At 53.5% G+C, this 24,579-nt stretch overlaps 1 protein-coding gene across 1 annotated transcript; it reads left to right on the plus strand.

Annotated features, from left to right (window-relative positions):
- Positions 1-306: 306 nt before the first annotated feature.
- On the plus strand, positions 307-22,095 carry Eph (Eph receptor tyrosine kinase). The gene is made up of 10 exons (XM_029113046.1): positions 307-394; positions 1,491-1,570; positions 9,487-9,834; positions 11,372-11,684; positions 17,804-18,707; positions 18,838-18,914; positions 19,217-19,255; positions 20,334-20,842; positions 20,976-21,614; positions 21,805-22,095. The coding sequence occupies exons 1-10, from the start codon at positions 307-309 to the stop codon at positions 22,093-22,095; spliced, it is 3,288 nt and encodes a 1,095-aa protein (XP_028968879.1).
- The last annotated feature ends 2,484 nt before the right edge of the window (positions 22,096-24,579 follow it).

Consider the following 24,579-nt stretch of genomic DNA (forward strand, 5'->3'; position numbering starts at 1 on the left):
TGAACCTTCTCTGCCGATCCCATCGGTCTGACTGACTACGATGATGACGCGCGCTGTGAGACCCGTCCCCCCGGGACATTCATGACGTTGAGCCCGATCTCCCTGCCATCGCAAAGTCGTCGCGCTCGTGAGCGAGAACCACGAGGGAAGAACTCGAGTTTGGAACCCTCGAGTTCTGCGACCCCTAAAAACTCCCTCCAGGGCGTCTGAAATCTAGGCTGGAAGACTTTCTGGCTCGAGTGCGAGGGATACGGAGCCTAGCGCAGGTCAACTCCCCCCCTCTGACTGAACAACGCTCCAAGAAGCATGATATCTTTGATGGAGAAATCGAACCATGTGGAGAATGTTCCAGAAATAAGACGCCAGAAACCCGGGAAGATCGATGCGCAGCGTCGTAACGTGGAGTTTTTGCTCCGGTGTTTCCGCTCCCGTGGGTGTGGAAGTCGCTGCTCCGATCTGTATCTCCGAGCTCCTGATGAAATTATCGAGATACGGAACACCGCCCGTGGAATATTATCTTCTCCGAGCATTCATATCAATCGTCTCCGCGGCCGCTACTTTCTCCTCGGGGCCGACAGGAATGTGAGGCGATGCTGTATACGAAAGGATATGCCATCATCTCGACTCCCGACCAAAGAACATGCCACGCTCTCGACTGCGAACCTTATGCGGTACATTTTTCGAGAGGAAGCTCGGAGTACTCCTCGGAGAATCTTGTGGAAAAGGACAGCTCCGAAATCGTGGTATCGCGACAGCCCCTCTGAGATTTCCTGACTGAGACTTGCCGATCTTTCCTCTAGGACAGAAAAATCCTCGAATCGAGGTTACCGTGCTGAGTCATTGCCGCGTAAGCTGAATTTTCAGCTCGTCGCTGCTGTGCTGGCGCGACCTTGAGGTAGCCTAATTCTTTTTCTTAGTGAGACTGCGACCCTTGGAGCAAGAGGAGGAGGAGAAAAAAACAGAAAGTAGAGTGAACAAGTAGAATATTCATGCCGTACATGGCAGATCAGAGAAGGTAGGGCAAGCCATCGTAGCTTGCTGGCTGACTGGCTGGCTGGCCGGCCGGCAGGTGGGGGGCATCGCCTGAAGAAGAACAGGCGTCTCATGCATATTGATGCCACTCTCTGCTCTGTAGTTCAAGTCAGAGAACAGCACGACAAGGGCGTCAGGTCAGGGCAGAGCGAAAGCTACACCGTGCACATTCCGTTGCAGGATGTATGGCTCGGTGGCGTTTTTAGAACATATTCGAGCGAAGGTCGGGCAGAGTGACTGAGCACCTAGAGTATCCCGGCTAGATGAAGGTTCCATGTCGAGCGACTTTCAATGAACAGTAGGAATCGCTTCAGAAAAAGCATAGAATGCCCCTCGCGGACTCGGGAGGGAATCCCGTCTATGCGGGGAAGACGCGCACGTGGATGAGACATCACGGATCACGGCTGTCGAAACTGGGTTGTACGATTTCTAATTCGTAATTCTCTCTTTTTTTGCAGTGGTGCTATTGGATACAACGACAGAAACTTCGTTAGACTGGCCGCGATATCCGTACGGACCGCAAGCGAGAACGCCAGGAGTAAGTACCCTATCAACACCTACACGTATGCCTAGCACGATACATGTCTCGTAGTGCATTGTATTATATTCTAAGTAGGAGTCCGATCTCGTTCGGAGAGAGCTGAAGGTCCATCTCTCGCTCGTTGGCTCAATGATTGATTGAAGTGGTTCTGCGAGAATCGTACTTCATCCCGAGTCGATCTCCTTCCCCGACTTGGGAACGTAGATGATCCAGCTGCACCGACACTCTCCTGATGAGTCGATTACAGTCAGAATGGATCCTATAAACTCGTGGATAGTCACGAGATGGACAAATGAGTTCGCAATTGATATCGAACAATTCACTCAGTCAGCCATTGAGGCAGAACAGAGCCGCCAGTCATCAAACCGGCAACCTTCCCACTATGGAGCCGGTGGGAGAATGTGGCCGCCCGTTCGCCATGGAAGCTTCGTCTATTCACTTCCGTTCGTCTCACCTACCCTCGCTCGCTGTGTGAGCCTATTATGCTTATCATATCTCCTCTGTTCTTCATTGGGTCCAAATTTGTGACTCATTTGTTTTCTTCCCCACTTCACCTTCCTGCCGCCTCAAGCCGGGCTTCTACCTCCCGGCTCTGGGCGGTCTACTTATTCTTCGACTATCGTGTGCTGCTTTGCAACTTCTCGCTGGGCTCACCTACTACACACATACTATATCGCGCCTGGAAGCATCACTAGCGAGTTGCTAGAGAGAGACCATAATTCCGAGATTTGATATGCCAGCAGCTCCCGATATGAGGAGGAGGAGGAGCTCGTATGATTCCCTGTCGGAAGGCGACATTTTTGGATCGCTAACGCATCCGTGCGCCTGATGTTCTCCCCTCCAGATGCGAGGATGAAGGAATTTCCGAGCTGTGCTTTTATGATCTTCGGGCGACCGAACCGTCTCTCGACGACGTACTGGAAAAGCGACGCCGACGGTATTGCGTGAATCGATTATACTTCGCAGTGAGCCCATCTCGTTTTGGTGAGAGGCCCCGATACAACATGCGTTGCATCGAGTCGGTCAACTCGAGCTCCTCTTCCTGCAAGTCGGCCTGACGACTCGTCCGTCCCCGGCTTCGCGTCATTGGAGCATTCGTCGTCCCACCGAGTGGGTTCCTCTCTCGAGATAACAACAAGACAATTAGATGTGGTCCGCCAGGTCGGAGTAGGGCCACCAGCCGCGACAGACACCTGCCCACAGCATAGGAAACGCTACCATGCACGGTGGCAAGAGCCTCTGCAACTGTCGAAGCTAATAATGATGAACGAATGACTCATCGCATCGCAACCCGCCGCCACGACCACCCCGACCGGTCGCTCCACCGGCTGGCTGCGGGAACCAGACCAGCTTCGTTTGGGTTTTTGTTTCCAAATCAATGTGCGTTCCCGCTGAGTTCGCCTCAGATGTTTTGCGTTGCGCGCGTCGGGAGCTTCCGAGCGGCTCTTCCCCGAATTATTTCTCCTCGTCGCAGTCGGTCGGGGAACGGCTTGGACGCAACGATTCGCCCTCATTCAAGTCGCCAACTTCGGTAGATGGGTCCGCATCAAAACATCTCTTTTGATCTTTTGAAACTCGGCCCCTCCCTGTGAGGCAGGAAACCCGAGGCCGGGATGAACTACATGGTTGACATCCGGCGTGGGAGTTGCCTCTTTTGAGCTGGTCGCTGAACTCTCGAAACAGAAGACGTCGATGAACCACTCCAACTCGCTCGGTAATCAGTGCTGATGGGATAATTCGCTGCGGTGGCGTTCTCGACTTCTTGCTGGCAACAGAACCGAAGAGAGGAGCACATGAAGGAGAATAGATTGAAATCGAGCGGCATCCAAAGCGCTTTATAAAGAAGAAGATTGTTTCTCCTTTTTTTTGACGCGGGAAAAGAGTCTCGGGAGCGAAATCGAATCTCGGCGCGTTCGACGCTGTTGTTCCTGTTGTCATTGTCGTTCTTGGAGCTTTTCCGTTTTGGTAGGCAGGCAAGCGAAAATCGGGAGAAGACGAGCGATCTGAAAAGGGGAATCAAGGACCGCCCCGAGTAGGGACCGAGCAGGATCACGTAGCAGGACGCAGGAAAGAGAGAAAAAAAATAAAACGACAAAGGCAATTTCACGATTCGTTAATGCTCGCTGTCTGTCGCTCCTGTTCCTCGCCCGCGTTCCAGCTCGCACTGTTCCCCTGTCGTTGCTTCTTCGTAGTCGCCTGCACTTCCCGTGCACTTGACGCTGGCTCGCCGACGGTGACCATTCTAATGGCTTTGCGAGCGTGAAGCCGAAGTAATCCGAGACTCCGATGCTTGTCGCATGCAAGTGAGGCCTGCACGGAAGCAACATCAGCTGGTGAACTACCGACGGGGCGCAATCGCACGTGCGGAAGAACACGAGCCGACCAACCGGACGATGGACCTTCGCCTGTTAGCCCCGCTGCTCCATGAGGATCACATCTTGTCGCCTAAAGAGAGTCTCCGGTCTCCGTTCTGTCATCATCATGGGAATAAACTAGAACCCGCGATGCTTGGGCCAAACTGAAAGCGTCTGCCCCGCGCTCTGATCGCTGCTACCGCGGGAGAGACAGTTGGACGGACAGCGAGAATAGGGGACCGTGCAGCAGACAGTCCGCACGCAGACGAAGATGAAGACAAAATGCACACCGCCCGCCGCCGCTGTTGGGATGCGCGACAGTCGAAGAGTAAATGGTTGCACGCACCCCAGAGGTTACCGCTCGAGGTGGTCGCTCACCCGTCTGTCGTATGTTGGGAGCCGCGGGGAACTTGGATGGACCGAGAGTGAACGTTATTCGTTCAACTGAAAGAATGAGAATGCTTTTTCCTTCGTTTTTTTCCCCGCTCCCTCGGCTCGTCTGTCTGCATTGCGGCCCCTGTCGGTCCCTCATTGTCCGGGGCTCGCAAGCCGGTCGGTTGGTCTCTCCGTTTGTTTTCCAACTGACTGAGAGTTCGTGAAGTCGAAGTATGCGCGTAGGGTGAGCTGGGTGGCCTGTTCCATACGGTGACGGAGGCCCCACGGAGACAAAAACGGAAAGACTCAAAGGAAAAAAAGTGCTCTAGTCACCACAGGGGTGAAGGGTGAACCAAACGTGGCTTGGGACAACAAACACGATAGGAACAGGGCTCGGCGGTTGAGAGACGGGAGTGAAAGAAGTGTACGTGGTTTGAATGGCAGAAGCTTCTGCGAGAAGGGGCGAGAAGACGAGTACGAAACAGGCAAGAAAAGAAGAATAGCAGCAGCAAGCCGCGGCGGTAGTGATGTTGGCCTCGTCGGTACGCTCGGCCGAAGTCAGACAAGCAGCAACGAACGAGCCGTGGGCAGACGGGGCAAGAGATTACTACACGACCAGAGTAAGCTCGCCGCGAGACAATAAAACCACAACGCCGATTAACAGAAGAACGAGGACGGGGGATAACCGGCGAGAGCTGCAAAACCAGCCGCGCTCCAGGGAAAGACCTGCGAGGGCTATTACTGAAACCATCGCAGAGAGCCTGATGCAAGGAACAAAAAAAAACGCCTTGTTGAAGTAGAGCGCATTGCAGAACAGAGAATATATGGATATGTTTGTTACGACGCGAGCTCCCGGGAGAAGGGTCTGCGGGAAGTGAAGGCCGACTGAAGTGACCCTCGTTGGCCGCAATATTATGCGTACGTATTCGGTATTTATTCGCAAAGGGGAAACGAAGAACCTTTGTTCCGCAAGAATGGATACGGGAGGGAGCGGGGCCTGGAGGCAAATGAAGAATGGGAACGGAAAGTCTCGCACTAAAAACGAGTCGGCCGCGCTCGGAGGGAGCAGTGTCCTGAAACATTATGATACGGAGCAGCGAGACTCGCAGATGTTGAAGCAGAAGACATGCGAAAATTCCCCGTGAAACGGGCAGCGAGAAGGCGGAAGCTGACGTTCTCAGAACGTCTGTTTATCTTCACTGATGGCTTCTCTTGGTAGCCGGGCGAACCGGTCTGGCGGACGGACGAGCGAATAGACGGCCGATCTCCGGCCCCCGCTCCCGGTTGGTCCCAGCTCGCTGCGACCGAGTCTTCGCAACTCACGAGTGCGGGCTCACCCATCTGGGGGGTTTCGGTCTCGGCGCAGCTCCAACTGCCGCCCGCGTCGCACTTGCTAGCCAGGCCAAAGTGGTGGAAGGAAGGAGACTGATAACGTAGTGAGCTTACGAGCGGGCGCCCGCGCGGGCGAGCGAGCGAAGGAGTTCGGATGGTGTCATTGTTCTCTCCATCTCCCCGTTTTTCCGAATCGGTTGTTGAGGGAAATCGAGCTCCGCTCGTCCGGAGGAGGGAATCACGGAGGAACCCGATACTTCCTTCGTATTGGTCACGTTGACGACTCCGAATGAGGCTAAGATTCCAGTGAACTCGGATCTTGCACCCCTCGGAAACCCCAACGTTATACGACTGCTCGAGCTCTTTAAAGGTCGAGATGCAGGACAAGAGAATGGGGAAAAATGAGGATCCGTAAACTCCTCTCCCATCGAATCAAGATCTCGGCCTGGCCGTGTGAGTGACGGGCCGTTCTAGGTCCGGGCAGCTGGTGAAAATGGCAATTTTTCCTTTTCCCATAAAGTCGGTCAGGGCGCCGCCGCCAGCCGCAGGGGCTGCGCCGAATAACCCCGCCGTCGCCGTTCGAATCAGGATGAAGGGGCAGGCTTTGAACCGATGAAGCCAGTCCGCACACTGAGTTACGGGAAATCGAACTCGAACGAGAGGGAAACGCTTCCGAAGGGTCGCGGGTCTGCCGGGGTTTGGCACGCCATGGTGCGGGTTCAACGCCGCTCTAGCGTCGTGAGATTGGCGCGGAAAGGCCCTCCACCATCGGTGGGTCACTCCGTTCGTCCGTCCGTCCGTCCGTCCCTACATCCAACCAGCTGACACCAGATGGACATATCAGCAACATCTGTGCACTCAACTGGCACTCTCTACTTGTTCATCTCGTCCTTCTTCATGAACACCAATAGTCGACGGAAGGCGGATGGCCAGGCCGTCTGGTCGGGCGCTCGGTCAGACAGCCAGGAGAAAAGACGAAAGCGAAGAGATCAGATGAATATTAAGTTCCTTTACGCTTCTCTAAGCCTGCCTGTAAGCCGGTCCGCCGGCCCGCACGCTCGCTCGCAGGCCGGCCTTCTCTCGCAGCCTGGGCCTGTCCGTCATTCACTAGCTACTCGTCCTCTATGTTTCCTCGCCCTTTTCCCTCTGTCTCCCTCGCTCCCGATCCCCAGATCCTCGTCGAGTGAGTGACTGCTCCTTCCGCCCTCGCCACGTTAGCTAGGAGGCTAAAAAAGAAGAGTGGCTCATATATGATTACATTCCGCTCCTTCTTTCCTATGTGCAGGGGCTCGTGTTCCACAAAACAAGAGCAAACCCATTAGAGGCGCGGTGTAAACCGCGGCCTCGCTCAGATATTCCTTCCGCGACGGATGGTACGACGAACCCTGATCGAAGGTCAGCGATCAAACACCCCAAACCGGCGGCCGCGATTTCGTTCCCGTAACAAGAATCGAGGTGTTTCCCTTGCTCCTAACGCCGATGTCATCTTGATGATGGTCCCGAGAGAGGGAATCCCGATGAGGCATTGCGAATTTTCCACAAAAACACATGGACGGATCGACGAATCGAAAGCAATCTACGATCTTAATGGATGTGAGCTATGGCGGCGGTGGCCGAGGGTCCCGCGTGCGAGAGTCCGCGCGGATGTGGGCTTTGGTTTGGGGAATAGAAGCCAGCCACGAGGCGGCCGGGATGCCAGACAAGCAGAGCAGGCATGGAATGAGTGAGTGAATGAACGAACCAACGAACGAATGAATGAATAGATGGGGGAACGAATGACTCAAATGGGCATTCGGCCAACCAGTCGGCGGAAGGTGGGATTCCGTTTTTAGTGCTCACTTCCGCCAGTCAAAAGGAATGGCTTCCCGACTCGTGCACTCGCCGCGGCTCCCAGCCGCAACTATTCCGCAGCCACTCCCCCTTGGCTCGTCCCGGTCACCCTCGGCCCTCCCGGCAGCAGCCACTCGGTCCGAGCGCGTTCTCTAATGATTTGTTGCTGGTCGCCGGATGCAGGAATAGTTTGCGTGCTGTTTCCCCGGACGAAGCTAAATTGTGAAAGGCACGAGTTGCGATCTTGGAATGTTAAAAGGCAGCGAATGGAGCCACTGACCTTGGTGCCCGAGCGCTGTTTCTCCGAATCTGCGGTGTTTGATTTGTGAGTATGTGTTTGTGTATGTGTTTTGTCAAACACGACGGGATCGATTCCGAAATACGACAGAACACTGGTGCTTCATCCGTCCGGAGCGGAATCGATCGCGAAAGTCTGTTTTCGACTCGGAGCAGGCCCGTGGTCTCTACAGGGAGCTCATCACAAGTTGCGTCGTCACGAAAAAAAACAACGAGCTAAGCCCGGAATCAAAAGAAATGCGAGTGGGAGTACGACGGAAACTACGATATCCCTCTAGCGTCGATCGCTTCACCCCGCTATTCCCTTCGACTTGTCCTCGCTCGACGGTGAGCGAGAACGGAATTCGTGCGTGCGTGAGTCTCTGTTCCTTCCGCGGAGCAAGACCGGATCGAGAGCTGATGAACCAACGAGCGCCAACGAAACGCTCTATCAGTCGGAGTGCACTAAGGCAGAGAATGTAGTAGGTCGACTCTCGCTCCGCTTCTCTTCTTTCCTTCTCAGGCTCATGCCTCATTGAAGAAGTCCATTGACAGCAATTTATCATCTCAAGTGAACACTGAACGGAGGAAGACACAGCCGCACTTCCAATGTGTGTGTACCGGCCAGCAATCGAACGACTCGACCAGGTCGCTTATCCGTCGGCAACCTTTCCCAGCCTTCACCTCTTCGATAACGACGACCGCGGCGATAGCCGATGTCGGAGTCAACGTTCAGTTCGCCGTTATCTTTCTCCGTGTTTTGCACCGTCGAGAAGCCCCCGATGGCTTCCGGCTCGAACGTTCTAGCCTGGAGCGGGAGCAGATCGGTGGTGACCGAGAACGCAGGCGGAATAAATATTTCGATATATTCCGGTGCGTTCAGAGTTTCAGGCCATGGCGGCCAACCTTTTGTTTGAAGTAGCGATCTCATCGCCGGCATCGAGACTATCGTGCCCGGGGAGGATTCTCGCTCCGCAATTGATATTCTGTAGCGGCGAGGAACTTCGAAGTTTGCTCAACGAATCGAGCAGCCCGAAATTCGGACCGCCCACTCAACTCTTTTTTTTCCATCCTCTGGAGGTAAATGTTGGGCGTAGCCGTCGAAGTTACTTGAACAACAAAAGTGTCGTGAGCGCTCGATGTTAAAATCGAGCAGAGCCCTCGTCCTCACGGCGGCGACCGACGGACGGACCGATGGTCCAAACTCCGATCCGCTACGGGCGCAGGTCGCTGGCTGTGGTCCTGCTCTGATGGGCGAGGCTAAGATTGTTCGGCGGCGGCGGCGGGCTGTCCGTTCGTTCGTGCGTCGTCGTTTTCCCTTCTGCTCGGATCTCTCTGCTACGCCCCACAAATTACTTCAATTAGAACAACCACCGCGAAATAGATCGATTCGCCTCGGTCCGATCTCCTGACTGAATCTGATCCCTGTGCGCGTCTCTCTCCATATAACTCTTCCCGATTTATACGCTTCTCATGGCTGCTGGTAATTGCCTAATGATTCGAAATCTGCTACCGAGCGATGACATCAGACCCTCGGAGAGTGAAGGAGCACAACTGGATATGATGAATTGATGGCTGAGAAATTATTATCGTCGGTGAAACGAGAATCAATGGACCACCGAGCGGGAGTCAATGGAGCCGACGGAGCCAAATCAGAGGTTTCCATTCCGGATACCGATTCCGAATACGTAGTGAGTCGCCTTCAGCAGACATAGGTTTTCTAATATTCTTTTTATTTCTTTCCAGTGGGTCGAGGAGTCCTTCACGGATTTCGGCAAAGGCATAAACTGGCGATCGTATGTCGTCTGTGACGTCGCCTACCGCAACGTCAACAATTGGCTGTGGACCCCGCTCATCGAACGAAGTAATGCGTCGAGAATATACATCGAAGTGCAATTCTCCATGCGGGACTGTTCTTTGTTCCCGGGCATGGCCGTTAGTTGCAAGGAGACGTTTTCTCTCCTGTACTATGAAGTCGATGAGGGTCCCAAGGAGACACCCTCTTGGGAGCCCGAGAGCTACAAACTCATCGACAGAATCGCAGCTGATGAAGGGAGGTTCACATCGACTAATCAAGTTATAATTAACACTGAGGTGAGTGATTGACAAAGTTCGCACTTCTGCACGCCGAATCTGCTTCCGGCCGTCTCCATCACTTAGTAGTTCCTAGTCGCTGCTCTGGGATCTCGCCAGTTATTCCCGTCGCTATCATCGTCATCGTGCCGACCTCGGTGAAAGACTTCGGGGAAAATCGACGAGATGCCCCTCGTCCACCGTCCGGTCCGCAGCGGCGTTTGAGCCCCTGAATTTGATTCCGACAGTATCGAGAGATTTCCACGCCAGTCGGTGGGACCGTGTTCGTCTTCTCGCCCGCGTGTGGCCTCTCGCAGGGCCGGGTCTGCCGAATAGCAATCTTACCAAAGGTGGAATCTATCGTCGATCATCGTCGCACAAAGCTGGAAGATACAAAAAGCACCGATGGAACGAGACGGTGCTGCGGTCACACCAGAGATGGGAGATTGGTGTACCACCTGGAAAGCTCGCAGAACCCAATCTGCTTGCTGAATCTGTCTCTAAGCTCGTAGCTCGTAGTTGTCGCGGCGGCGGCATAGAAGTGCCATCGGTATCGTCTTCCTTTCGGTCGTGATAGTCGTTGCTAGTGTTCGCCCCCATGGCAGCCGCAGAAACTTTTCTCGCTCGGACGGATCGGGAACTATTCTACGGTGAATAGCCGGCCCGCCTATTTGCCAGCTAGCTTGCCTGGCTCGCTACCCTGGAACCGCAGCAGGCCTCCTGCAGCGAGTTGTCCGTATGTGAAGCGATTCGCCGATCGGTCGGTCGACCGGAATATGAGAGTAATTCCCATGAGTTCGCGAGCACCGGTCACCCGAACTATCGGAAGATATCGTGAATACAAGTAAGGTTCAAAGGCCCATCGAATTTGCATATTATCGTGTGACGTATCCAGATCGACATACCTACCATGTCACCGCCGCTACGACGGTTATCTGAAAGGTTCTCTTTCATTTACTACTGTTGTTCGGAGCTCGGCTCGTGGGAGTCCTCACGAGCTCCGTCTAAACGCTCGGCTGTAGGGCACAATTAAACAGCTGTTCCAGGTCAAATCGCTTTGACAGTTTGCGTTGTCTCGGGCGAGAACAATTGCGGCACGTATTATCTGTCCGAATCATCGTTCGCGGCTTGACCCCGCTGTTTGAAGATTCAATTCATCTGTCGGGGCTCATTTGAATTCATTCATCAAGTTTTTTTCCGTTTGTTCTGATCATGACGATGATCAGCTTAACTGAGAGAGCGACATTAGGCGAGCGGTGCGTCGCGCTACTCCTTTCTGAAGTTGAATGAACGGAGCGACCTGCGGACTTGAATGAAAAGAGATGTGGTGGAATTAGTCGAGCTAATTAGTGTGCTGGTGCTAGTTTTGCATTTCGTCAGCCGTGACTGGTAAGCCAAATCCTGTAACTCGCTCGGGAAAACCAATCCGGCAACTTCTCTCCGTAGTTCGCTCCGATGCAAGAAGTTGAGCGGTCCCACGTGCCGATTTCAGGATTGATCTATCGTAGAGTCAGTGACATCTACGCTCGGGAGGAATAAGCACTGGCTCTTCTTTCAGGTCCGCTCGATACCTGTGACCAAGCGCGGCGTGTATTTCGCGGTGCGAGACGAGGGCGCTTGCCTCTCACTCATCGCGCTGAGGGTTTACTACATAACGTGCCCTAACGTGACGATGAATCACGCTTTCTTCCCTGAAACTCCGACCGCCGCCGACATCACTGCCATTGTGGCGCGCGAAGGTCGCTGCGTCGCCAACGCCCAGATGATTGAGACGCCGAGACTCGTCTGCAAAGGGGACGGTGAATGGACTCTGCCCACGGGCGGCTGCAAGTGCAGCCCCGGTTTCGAACCCGCGGGCAAGGAATGCAGAGGTAAGAGAAGTCTGGATTGAACTTTTATTTTGGAGAGCCATTCAATTCCTGTGATTCCGCCGATTCTCGCCTCGGATTCTACCGTGCGGCTCGGGAGATGAGGGGCGCTGATAGTGAGAGTCTAGACGAATAAAAATTCAAGATAGACGGGATTGAAGAATTTTCGGCCGGGAAGAAGATGACGACAATGACTGCTGTCCGAGATGGGGATGGACAGGGATGGGAGCTTAGAATGAGAGATTAGAAGAGATCATCGAATCCGTGTCGGGGTCCAACCTTCAAGGTGTCACTACATAGACTTTCCATCATGAAGCATTTAAGAGGGCATAGGTAATCATCATCTATCGGACGACTGTCTGGCATCATTGAGCGGCTCCACAACAAGTCTTTCCAATGCTTTCCCGTCAAGCACCTTCTCATTGATCGAATTCCACGCCCACATATCATCTGTCTGCACGGAATTCGCGATCGGACTTATTTTTTCCGCTCCGAATGATCTCTGCATGCAAGGCATGAGAGCTCTCGAACTTTTCAGGGGCACGGCCCCGGATCGAGCTCGAATATTTTCGTTTCATGACTCCGTAATAATTATTTCATCGACGTTGACGGATAAAGAGAGAAAACTGTGGCTAGAAGATTGAAGAACGAGTCATCCCGAGAAGCTCGACCTGGACGCAAGTGTATCCCATTGGATAGAGGACGCGAACGAAGTTTGAGGGAGCAAACGACGAACGATACCATCAAAATCGAGGGAGAACGTATGGAGCACTTGACGCGCTCGGCTGAAGGACCGGCCGACCGACGGACGGACGGAAGGGACTGACTGCGCTCCTCCCGCTTGCAAGGCAAGCATCTGTCTCTTCTTGATCCGACTCAACGAACAGAGTGGGGAATGCACACAAGAACGGGAATGCCGAAAGTGAAACAGCTGGCTGCGCATTGGCTGCCTTGTTGCACTCACTCAGATGCACGTTAGATATAAACACGAGTTCCTGAGCAACCACCCGTCACTTCTCGTCCTCGAACACGCGGCTGGCGAGAGAATCAAAAAGACGCGCAACGAAAGAAAACGCGGCGCCTGCCCCCCGCCGCCCACGAGCCGCATCCTACAGAGCCCTCCCGCTCTTGTTGCCCCGCCTTGCGTCGGTCGTTGTCCCCACCGTTCTGAATGCCCGTTCGCTTGTTCGCCGCCGTCCGAGAGAGAGCTTTCGACGGCAACGGAAAGAGGAGAATCGAAACGGAAGACGAATCGAGAAGACAAATCGAGAGGGGAAAACCTGAGAGGAATAAGACGAGTCGAAGAAATTCGAGAGAATGCGCCGCCGCCGCCGACGCTCCCTAAGCTGCTCAGCCGGGGAGCCTGAAGGCGTTTCAGAGACTGTCAGATGGCCCGCTCCCATGATGAGCGAGCAAAATGAGGAAGAGAACAAGAAACGAAATATCATCAAATGACAAATCAAGCGGAATATGAACCGGGACAAGACGACGAACCAGTCACCCCGCTCCGCGGCCGGTCTCTAAAACACCCGCCCGCCGTAGTCCCACAGCGTTAGGATCTCCGACCGGGGCGGAGGAGGGAAGAAGGAAAAAAATTCGGAGGGATAGTAGAGACGGCCAGAGGAGATGACAACGAATGATGAAACCGATCGAAGGAGGGCTCGACAAACGGCGCCCGAATCTAAGCCGATTTCCACGTCTAATAATAGAAGAGCGATTCGTCTGTCTGCGCGGAAGAGTTAATTAAGATCAAGACGAGAAGAGAAATACGAACAGCGGGTTCTCTCGGCGAACGCTCAGCTTGGCGGACGGCGCGAGGAATCGTCGGACGAATCTTCGTATTTCCCTCCTAGCAATAACTCCCTCGGACAACGACTAGAAGCTGGATTTTACGCATTTCTCGCCTCTGCCCGGGATCGGGGTTGTAACCTCTCTCACAGAATCTATGCAACGTTCGTCTCTTTTATGGGAACGTGGGAAAAAATGCCCTCATCTGTTCAAGCAAATCTGTGTTCCATCAGGCATCTATGTGCTTCTATTCATCCGGTGATTTTAGAGCATAGCTATGCCAGGCGGTGTCGTGTTCCCTAGGAACAATGCGGTGAAACGGCTCGGCGCCGTTGTTCGGAGTCGATCCCTCAGTGTCGCAGGTCGTTCTCCGCAGCCCCGAACACGTTTGGAAATCTCTAGAATATGGAAAGTTCGACGATCGACCCGAACCTGGAGGAAGAACACAATCCGGCGCACCTGTAGGTCGAGCAGAGGAGAAGAGAGGATCGAAGAACAGCGTATTCTGTACCATCGTTAAACGAGTGGCTTTACTAGTTCCTCCCTAGAAGCGGCGCCTGAGCAGAAGGGAAGGAAAAGGCGAGAGAAGCCAAGATCATTAATGACTTTATCGAGTGCTCGGAAAACTGTCGCGGCTGGCGCTCGGGTGATCGCCGCACAGGCTGCTATCGGTTCGAGTCGGCTGGAGTATCGACTCTCGGTACCGCCCGGAGAGCTATATGACCGTCGACGTTGTTCTAGTGATCGTCGTCGTCGTCCTCCTCCCCGCGCCTGATCGTCGTGGTCGCAGCAGCAGCAGCCCGGCGTCGCTCAATCCGCAGCGCAATGGGCAATCGAGGCCGTGGTGTCGGGATTACCGTAGACCTACGGCGACTGACGTTGGTACGAATGAGTGGATGAGGGAGGTGGCTAATCTATATATAGATAAGGAAAATGGCCATGATCTCTCGTTTGGTAAGCCTCTGTCTCACTCAGTGGTCGGGGTCGGAACCAACGGACCGTGTCTCGGCCACGGCTTCGACACCGCGCTCACGAACGGCGACGATGGCGTTACACTTCAGGAGTTCCCCGTTTTGAACATCGGGAGACGCAGCCAAGCACTTCGGCTCAGAGCTCTAAATTATGAGGCCGATTTTTTACCTCGCTCGCTCGCTTGATGCAGGTCTGGACGAGGACCTTCGGTCGCTGTACGCCGACATCGCGTGAATTTCTCTCGTATCAGCCAGCCAAGCCGAAAAATGGAGGATGATAAATTATTCTGAATTCGGGTTTGTGTCCATCTACGTCAAAGCAAATGGATTGCGTGGCGGATACAGAAGAAGCGTGACAGACATCTCGCGCCGATGGTCACTTGTCTGAGCTTCTGTATCGCCGTTCGCCCAATCGACCCCCTCACTGGGGATGATCATCACATCATCTGAGGCTTTCTGGGCTCGATTTCCGATATCCGAGCGAATTCCATCATTTTCGAAGACCCACGAATCCCAACTAAGCCCAAGTATGGGCTGACGACGTCGACTTATCCTTTGGAATTTGGATGAAGGCCAGCTGGTACGTCTCTTACGAGTTTCGGGGGGGCATAGGGACGACAACACTAATGCTCGCATGGGAAGGCCGGGGAGAAACTCGGACGTCTCCCTCAGTTCCTGCGCTCATCTCCAGCGTCTTATTCCTCTGCCGTCTCGGATACGCTTCCGGCAAGCCTCGATAGCCCATCTGCACTTTCGGGTGTCTCATGTGTCGCAAGCGACCCTTTAGGTGCCGCATCTGTAGCGCTGCTCTCGAAGAAGCGAGCGACGGAGCCGGCCGGCTGGCTGGCAAAGCAAGCCCCTCTCTATGCCATTTCACGGATCAGCTTGTTTCGTCCGCGGAAAATTTCAAAGACAGCGCATCTCTTTCACTGGGAGCTGAGGAATAGTCGGCCGAGTGAATAGCGGATGCAGCTGCTCCAGACACACTCGCGCACCGTATACGTTCGCAGAGGAGGCGGCGGCGGCGGCGGCCAACAAACTTGGGCAGGAGCTTAGAACGCGCGCTCACTAACTTGGCGCGCTGCTCCACTGTCGGATCCCGGTTGCTTGGTGGGCGCTCCTCCGTGGAACGGCGGGTCGGTCGACAGAACTGTCGGTTCGTCTGTCGGTCGGTCGGTCGACAGACAGACCAGCCGACGGTGAGGTGAGAACCGAGAACACGAATTCATCCTGGCTTATCTTCACATGCAGAAGAGAAAAAAAAACTTCGCTGCTTCGGACTCTCTGACTTCGCTCCCCCGCCAGCCTCACCGCCCGGCAGCCGAGCCGGTGAACATTTTTCCGTGTTGAACGCGCGAAACCCAGAGCCTGAGGCAGATAGGGACCGAGCGACCAGGTGAAGAACATTTGTTTCGCCCCCGCGGGCTCGAAGCCTTCGGATTCACGAACCCTCTGAAGCTCTCAGCCGGAGACGACCCTCAAAGGCAGCCCCAGAGCCCCAGGAGAGGTCGGCCATCATCACCGATCCCGCCGCGTCAGCGCGAAAAATCCTCAGCTCGAAGTTCCGATATGCATCGGGAGACAGACCGCGCGGTACTTCAGCGACCCGCAACCGTCGCTCAGTCACGGCATGAATTGTCGCGTCATCGGCGTGAATTCCAACGTGACGACCATCCATGCCGCCGAGCCTAGATGCCCCGAAAGAGCTTGCTTGAGTCCGTAGGCGTCGCCCGAGGCCGAAACGGCCCTCCGCAGGCGCATACTCCCCATTCCGACGCCAGCTGCTGCTGCCGCCCCGGAAGCCGCTTCTCGAACTGTTCCTTTCTCCCTATGTAATTTCGTGCTCTTTGCGCTCTCTCTTCTGTCGTTCGCTTCCCACGTGCGCTCGTCGATTCGTTTGCTTCCATCTTATGCTGGAAGCTTACTCCGCCTGTCTGCCTGACCGGTCGGCTACCGATTTTGTGGGCGATCAGACCCACCACACGGCTTCCGAGTTCTTTCATCATGGCGGAACAATGAATCGATTTCGTTCCATCGACGTACTTTTGCAGCTGGTCCGTCTTTAGGGAACTCGACTGCTCTTTGGATTCGCCGAATCGAAAGACGGCTGTCGAGTGTTTTCCAGAAACATTGGGAGGACTAGTACATCTTGTGAGAGCTTTCCCGAGTTCGCTTCCTCTCACGTCGTGTTCATTCAAGGTCGCTCTCCCATCCCCTCCCCTCAGTCGTATTCCGAGAATTCCTTGAATTCGCTCGCTTGATTTTGACTTCCATGAGTGCCTTTCACTCGGGAAGTTTGTTTGCCTACAAGATGACAGCTGGTTGAAGTTTCTCGATGGCGGAGAGTGGCTAGGTTCGCTGTCGTTCCTGACCGACCGACCGATCGGCCGAGTGTTATTAGATACGTGTAAAGGCTATTCCCTTCGTGCCGTTTTTGAGTAGGGGAAACTTGGTCCGGAGTAAGATGGATCTCTCGTCTATTTTTGCCGACGACGTTCACGATACAAACTCTGGTGCTGGTTCGATACCGGCTCTCCACAGCGTGTCACTCGCTGAGCTTTCGATCTCGGCCATGCGGAGCCTGATCGCCTCAATGGACTGTAGGAAACTTTATGTCGGATAAGGTTCGTCAATCGACTCATCTCTCGTAGCAGCGCCAGCGCAGGAAGCGATAGTTTCCTATATCCGAAACTCTTCATCAACAACTTCTCAAGAATGAGTGAATTTCCACTCGCCGTATGACCCGTCGACGACCGGCTCTCGACCGACAGACGGGCTCAGCAGATGTCCTGTCGTATGCGTCCTACCTTACAATGGCTGGCTTCGTCCCCTCTCAGCTCCCCCCTCACATATAAGAGGGGTATCATTGATGTAATGAAATTTGTCACTCTTCGCGGATTCCTGGGTGGCTTCCCCCAGCGCGACGGGGCTGCCCTGACGGGGGGCACGGAGGGGGAACTTGGCCCACTGGCCAAGCAGTCACCCAGCCCGCTCGAACGAGCGAATACGATTCGGCAACAACCTGACTGTGATGTCCGTGAGCTCATCCGTTCAACTCGGTTCGGCGCCCGAAACCCACCAAGTGTGAACAGAGCAATATGTCTCCCTGTCCGGCTCTCGGTCGGATGGTCGGTCGCTTGGTCAGTCTGTTCGTCGGCCTGGCCAGTACGCGTTGACCTCCGAATCGCGCTCGTGGGCAGAAAAATTGTTGCGGAACGGGACCTTGAAACGAGTTGGAACGGGGGCGGCTATACATATGTTTTTGTAGAGTAGTCTCGTCCTGATCTGAGGAACAGGATTCGGTCAGTACCTACATCGATTCGATCAGGAGCCGGAATCTAAAGAGTTTCGTTTCTGTTTCAGCGTGCCCTCGTGGAATGTTCAAGTCGACGGTGGGAGATGAATCGTGTCAGCCGTGTCCACGGAACAGCGAAGCTTTAGACGACGGCTCCCCTGAATGCCAATGTCTGGACGGATATTACCGATCTTCAAGCGACCCGAAGTCGATGGCTTGCACTCAGCCACCCATGGCTCCACAAAACCTTTCGTTTGCCTTCGTTGATCAGAGCACTGTCATTTTGGTGTGGAGACCCCCGCAAGACACCGGCGGGAGGCGGGACATCGTCTACCGGGTCGTGTGCGAGGCCTGCGGCGCTCAAGCGACTTATACTCCGGCGCAGAGCGGTTTCAATGAGACGCGGGTGACTGTTTCCGGTCTCAACCCGGTGACTCGATACCGTTTCGAAGTTTATGCCGAAAACGGTGTATCCAATATCGCCGGCGACGAACTCCACAAAGCGGAAATTCTCATAAAGACAGAGGCATCTGTTCCGTCCATAATTTCAAAGGTCTACGCCCGACCTGTCAGGATGAACGAGATCGTACTCAATTGGGAACCGCCCAAAGGAGGGCCGGGTCTCCCGGACATAGAGCGCTACGAAGTACGCTATTTCCCGCGGCAGTTTTCGCGTAACGAAACGGTCGTTCAAACGAACATGACTCAGATTGCGATTGGCAACCTGAAGCCGCGCACCGAGTACGGTTTCCAAGTACGCGTTCGAACCCAGCGGGGCTTCAGCGACTACAGTGAGCCTTTGTACCGGGTCACGGGGCAACTGCATCCGACCAGTGGAGGCAGTGGAGCAATCGCGCCATCGGCCGAAGGCAGTTCGAGCAGTCCGAGCAATATGACCATCTTTTCGGGCGTAGTTGGAGCGCTTGCCATCATCGTTATCGGGGTCATTGTGTTCCTGTTGTACGTGAAAAGGTACGTTGCTGAGTCCACTCATTGAATCCCATTCCGGCCGTGCCGGGAGCCGTTAATAGACGTTCAGGTAGACGCATTCCTGATCACTGGCCGGGAGTGCAGCGCTGATTCCTTCTCGTTTCTCCGACAGGAACAGCGATGAATGCAACAAGAAGCAGCCTAGTGATTGCGACACCCTCGAGTACCGAAACGGGGAAGGTAAGAAAAGTAAGTTGCTTTTAACGCTTTTTCTCTTCTTCTCCTATCGACGTCGTCAGTGATTTACCTCGCATGCTAGATCGTTGTTAGAACGCGCCGTGCAGTTCATGACGCGTACCGACATAGGTCATGAGTCATGATTCTCATGACTGACAATTCTGGCAATCTTGAGCGTCCGAAATCCTCCAGCCGAAATCGAGCCGCGGCTCCAGACGGACGAGCTCGTTCGGGATTTATCCCTGTCTATCGGTAAATTCGTCTACCTGATATTGCGTACGATCTGATCTAACGGTAAACGAACGCGTTCACAGTGGTGGATCATAGACCTCTGATGATAGCGGCCCCCATGTGTAAGTAGTGACTGTCCCGCGACACATTCAGCTGAGAACCCAATGTGCTTAAATATTTTGGCACGCTGCTTATTGGGTCGGAGAGTGAAAAGAACCCGTGTTTACAAAACGAGATGGGAACGGCGGCGGCAATGAACGAGAAAAGGTGGAGCCGCCGACCGGGGTCTTTTGTTCTTCACGAGGTGCACTCTTTGTTGCAAATACGAGAAATCGCGATTTGTCACACCTTCAAAGCATCGGTACTCGGCCGAACCTCCATTTCCCTCTGTTCCCCCTGTTTCGTGCCCGGCTTCGCGTGAGCTGATGGTTTGGAAGCTCTAATGGAATATACATCTCCGCACCGACCGGCGCACCGAGCTTGTTGTTCCTCGTCGCTCAAGTCCACCTCTCAGGGGTGCGATGTCATCAGATTAATGAGCATTATGCCTCGTTCCGAAGAAGAAGAGAGACACTGCGTCAAGCTTGATCTAATGTCGAGTGATCTACGAACCGACACTACGGGGTGTACCGGGTGCTATTTGCTCGAAAGAACATCCAATGTTCCGAATAGCTGCGGATGTACCATTCCGACGCGAATAAGGCCCGCTGACGCGTTAGGAGAGCGACAAATACTTTCTTCCGCTACGCGAACGTTTAATGTCGAGTCCCGAAGCGACAAGACAATTTAAGTTTCTCTCCGAGTGCAAGCTTTCCATACGTCTTGTCGACGGCGCGCACTCCTCCTACGGGATCCTGAACGCGTCGTTCTGTGCTTACAGGCGTAGCATGCTTCACTACTTATTGCCGAAGGAATAATGAGCGGAGCAGGCTTTCGCCTGCTTACCTTTCCTTTGTATCTATCTGCTTACTTCAAGTTACGGTTATACGGTCGAGCGGATAGCGTGATCCGTGCGTGAGGAACGCCACGCCTAGCTTGTCGTAGCGGGCGAGCTCGCTCGCCCGCCCGCCTGTGGCACGCATCTTCTTGAGTATCTGCCGTCTTATTGAGTGTCGGAGTTGTCGTTGTAGTCGAACTTTTCGCCGGCGTAATCTTCTTCGTCGATCGATCACTGATGAGCAAATGAATGTCTTTTTTCAGTTACCACGCCATTGTTCACCAACTGCGGTACTCTGGGCAGCCGTTTGTACATTGATCCGCACACGTACGAAGATCCTCAGCAAGCCGTGAAGGAATTCACAAGAGAAATCGACCGGGATGCCGTCAGCATCGAGCGTGTCATAGGTTCCGGAGAATTCGCTGACGTCTGCAAAGGACTCCTGCGCACACAAACAGCCCGCGGCGAAATCCGTCTTGTTCCTGTAGCCGTCAAAACCCTCAAACGGGACAGCTCGGACAAGGCGCGAAACGATTTCCTCACCGAAGCAACCATCATGGGACAGTTCGATCATCCGAACGTCATATACTTGGAGGGCGTCGTGACCAAGAGCATGCCGGTCATGATTGTTACCGAACTGATGGAGAACGGATCCCTGGATCAGTTCTTGCGGGAGAACCCCGGCCAGTTCAATATGGTGGAGTTGGTCGCAATGTTACACGGAATCGCGTCGGGCATGCAATACCTGGCCGACATGAGTTTCGTTCACAGAGTAAGTTCCCTTCGGAATTCCTTTCAGGGACGATTTTCCGGAAACGTCCCAAATGTCCCGCGGAAATGTCCCGCGGGCCCTAAGTGAATCCCTCGGTCTCGGGGTAACCGGTTCGTGTTTTTTTTCTCGCCAGGATCTCGCAGCTCGGAATGTTCTGGTCAATGCTGAGCTAGTCTGCAAAATCGCGGATTTCGGACTCTCGCGTGAAATCGAGTACACGGCGTACTCCGGCAGCGAGGGTGAATACCGCACATCCGGCGGGAAGATCCCCGTCCGCTGGACCGCCCCCGAAGGCATCCAGTATCGGATCTTCACGACCGCGAGCGATGTCTGGAGTTTCGGCATCGTCTGCTGGGAAGTTCTTTCGTCAGGAGAGCGGCCGTACTTTAACTGGCTGAATCAAGACGTTATTCAGCGCGTAGAGGCCGGTTATCGACTTCCACCTCCGAAAGAATGTCCAGAAGCGTTGCACATGCTCATGCTTGACTGTTGGCGATCAGACCGCTCTCTGCGTCCAACGTTCGCGAATATTGTTACGACTCTTGAAAGCCTTCTTAAACAGCCTGGAACCCTGCGAAGACTTGCAGTGAATAACAATAAGCAACGGGCTCACGGCTCGACGCTCCAGTTGGAAACTGTCGTCGTGAAAGGTCAAGCGACCCTACATCAGAATAATCTCAATCACCAACAGCAGAGCGCCATATACGGCTGTACTCCAAACTCTGTGACCCTCGGCGGCGCCCATTCAACCATGCAGTTGCATCACAACGCGGTGAGTCTCCCTTGCGGTCGTGCGACGCTACCTTGATTTTCCCCCTCTGATGATTATCGGGACTGCCGTCAGGACCCTCGGCGCGCTTGATCGCACTCTCTTCCTCTGGTCCTGTTTCCGACCTGTTTCGATGCTCTTGGCCCCCGTATCATCATCTTGTGAGACATGACGTATTTTTCCAATATTCCAGACGAACGCCCGGAGCGTAGAAGAATGGCTAACCTGCCTAAAAATGTCCCGCTACCTCGACCACTTCTTGCGTGGAGGGTTCAATTCAATGGATGCTGTGTCCCGCATGCGGCAGTCCGATCTCATTCGGATTGGAGTCGCACTGGTGGGTCACCAGAAGAAGATTCTGGACAACATTAAACTGCTCAATGACGCCAACCAGCTGAGGCTGTCAGCGGCGCACAGCACGGGCGATGTGCTTCAAAGGGGGATGCCCTCCTCGAAAGGGGGCCAGGACGGGTTCCTAGTGTAGACAATAATAATTGCTGTTGAAGGTTTTTTATATATAATATGTATGTATTCCATGCATGATTCGTGTTGGCTGTCGGAAAGAAATCGCGACCTACCTCGCAAACCGCAACTTTCACCGGATCTGTGTACCTCACCGTCGGTCGTCACCTCGCACATGCAGCCGGGAGGGNGGGAGCTAGAGATGAGGAGACGGCGACGTCGATAGATCCCGAAGCTGCGAGGAGAAAAAAATCCCCGTACGTCGGCATCGCGTCGACGACGCCACCCCCCCCCCCTCCTTTGGAGCTCCGAATTCGGAGCTCGCTCAATATCAGCGAAATCCCGGAAGGATCGCTCCGAGGTAGAATCCCTGCTCCCGGTTGCTGACGAGAACTCCGCCTACAACGAAACGCTAACCTCACCGGAGCTCTTCGGGAGCTTTTGCCATGTAAAAAGTCTTCGACGAAAAGTCAGTGAACGGTTCGGCTGAAACCTCGCCGCTTGCGCTCATTCTGGTCAAGGTTCCGACCTGGATGAGGACCGACTTTCGGGAAAGCAGCGACTGGCCACTGGTGGACGGGATGGGGAGGGGATCTGAAAGATTGTTCGAATTATTGTATCTATAGACAGAATCCGATCGAATGAATGGGCGAATAATTGTTTTGGATGGTAATCCGGATGGTCAACGCCATCGTGTAGGTCGTCGCGTCCGCGGAAATCATCGCGTTACTGTCGCGTGGAATCGTAGTTGCTACCGGACCTGGACTTCCTCCAGATGTACAATCGATACGGGAAGGGACAGAGGAAGGAGAATGGGATTTCGTCCAGGGATGAGAAGAACACACAAACCACTGTTAAATAGGCATCGACATTTAAGCATTCTCCGAAATGTGTACGCCGAGTAACACGACGACGGTAGTCGACAGATTTGCGATTTCGACAGCAGCCGCGGTAGCCAACAGAAGCCGACCCGGGAGTCGGCAAGCCACTATTCGTTGCGATGCCTCATAGAAGTTCTTTTGAGGACTGATAAATACCTAGATCATGGCAGGGTTGATTGAACCGTATCTCAGTTAGGACTCGCCATGTTTCGGCTGCTCAACTTGAACCCTTCAGGTCATTGCTCTTGTAGACTTTCCGGAGATCGAACGAATGAGTTCGCTGTTGAGCCCCACCCCATTCTCGGCCAAACGCAATGTTAGCAAGCTGCATATCTCCTTCCCTACGTAAACGACATGCAAGTCCTTCGGACAAATGTTAAGAATTCGCGACAGCGAACCGACATCGAGCGTTATGCCTTAAGCACGGCATTACACATATTCCATATCAAGGAGGATTTGAGACGGAAGATGAGGAAATGAAAAACAAAGGAAAAGCTTATCCTTCCGTACTCCTCTCCCAACTTTTCGTTGACGTCGCCCTCTATTCGCCATGTCGAACCGATGCTCCCTCAAACAATTCTGAATTTTTATCCTGACAGTCGACATGTTGTTTCTTGCGCGGTATCGAGCTGAGTACCTCGTTGGACTTCGAAATTTGTTCTCCCGGTATTTTCCTGAGAGGAATAATTCTTCCCGAGTCGTAGATCGCCCTCGGAACGGAATCCTACAGAATCGTGGGGACGTTTCGACGCTCGGGGCCGTACACAGGACCGCTGGGTGGAGTGTGTTTGGAAGATGAACAGACGTAATTTATTTGCGCTCCAGCCGTGGTGCCGGTGATCTGGAGTACTCGAGTCGAACAACGAAAAGCAGAAGGAGTTATCGGATGGAGTAGATTTTTTTTTTGTTCCGCACAACTGGCGCCCACCAACGAGACGGCGTATTGTAAATTAGCTAGACGACGCTGTATATATTCCTTGTACATAGATGATGATGACGATGCTGATAATGACGAAAGAGAACATTCATTGAGATAATAATAATGATTATTGAATCAAATATTCGTATGTGGAACCGAAACAACGAAACAATGCATCATGGAAAACACACATCCTTCCGAAAATACACTAAGCTGAGACCGCAGGCTTCAGACGGATTGTGGGAGTTCCCTATCATGGCGGGGATATAAGAGAGCGAGAATTCAAACACGAAAGAAGCTATTGTTGTCGAAATTTCTAAAAGAATGAACGGAAAAGCCGTTACAGAAACGCTCTCAGACAACGATTTTATAGAAGCTGGAAGGGATGGAAGAGAGCTGTAGTTAATGCAAAAATAAAAGGAAGGCATGGAGCTCTTGAATGAAATGGTGGAGCTCATCGAGGATGTATGGTACTGTCAGACGTCGGACGATTAGCCTCGAAGCCGAAACATATGATGATAAGAACATCAACAAGAACATACATAGATAGTTATGCCATCAAGAAGCTTGTGGAAACGCGCCAACGAATAAAACAAATGATACATTCCTTAAACAATCAGATTCTTCAATTAGATACATACACCATTTTTTGTCGTTTATGAGCAGGAACCTCGCCCCCTGAATCCTCGTCGTCCCCATGGAGGCT

This window comes from Galendromus occidentalis, unplaced genomic scaffold, assembly GCF_000255335.2.
Source record: "Galendromus occidentalis unplaced genomic scaffold, Mocc_1.1 scf7180000075992, whole genome shotgun sequence".
NCBI lineage: Eukaryota > Metazoa > Arthropoda > Arachnida > Mesostigmata > Phytoseiidae > Galendromus > Galendromus occidentalis.

Bases quoted from the DNA above. Each gene is read 5' to 3' on its own strand.
- Eph (XM_029113046.1), top strand. From the start codon at position 307: ATGATATCTTTGATGGAGAAATCGAACCATGTGGAGAATGTTCCAGAA. The intron at 1,571-9,486 runs GTAAGTACCCTA...ATTTCTTTCCAG, and splicing joins CGCAAGCGAGAACGCCAGGA to TGGGTCGAGGAGTCCTTCAC. The intron at 21,615-21,804 runs GTGAGTCTCCCT...CCAATATTCCAG, and splicing joins TGCAGTTGCATCACAACGCG to ACGAACGCCCGGAGCGTAGA.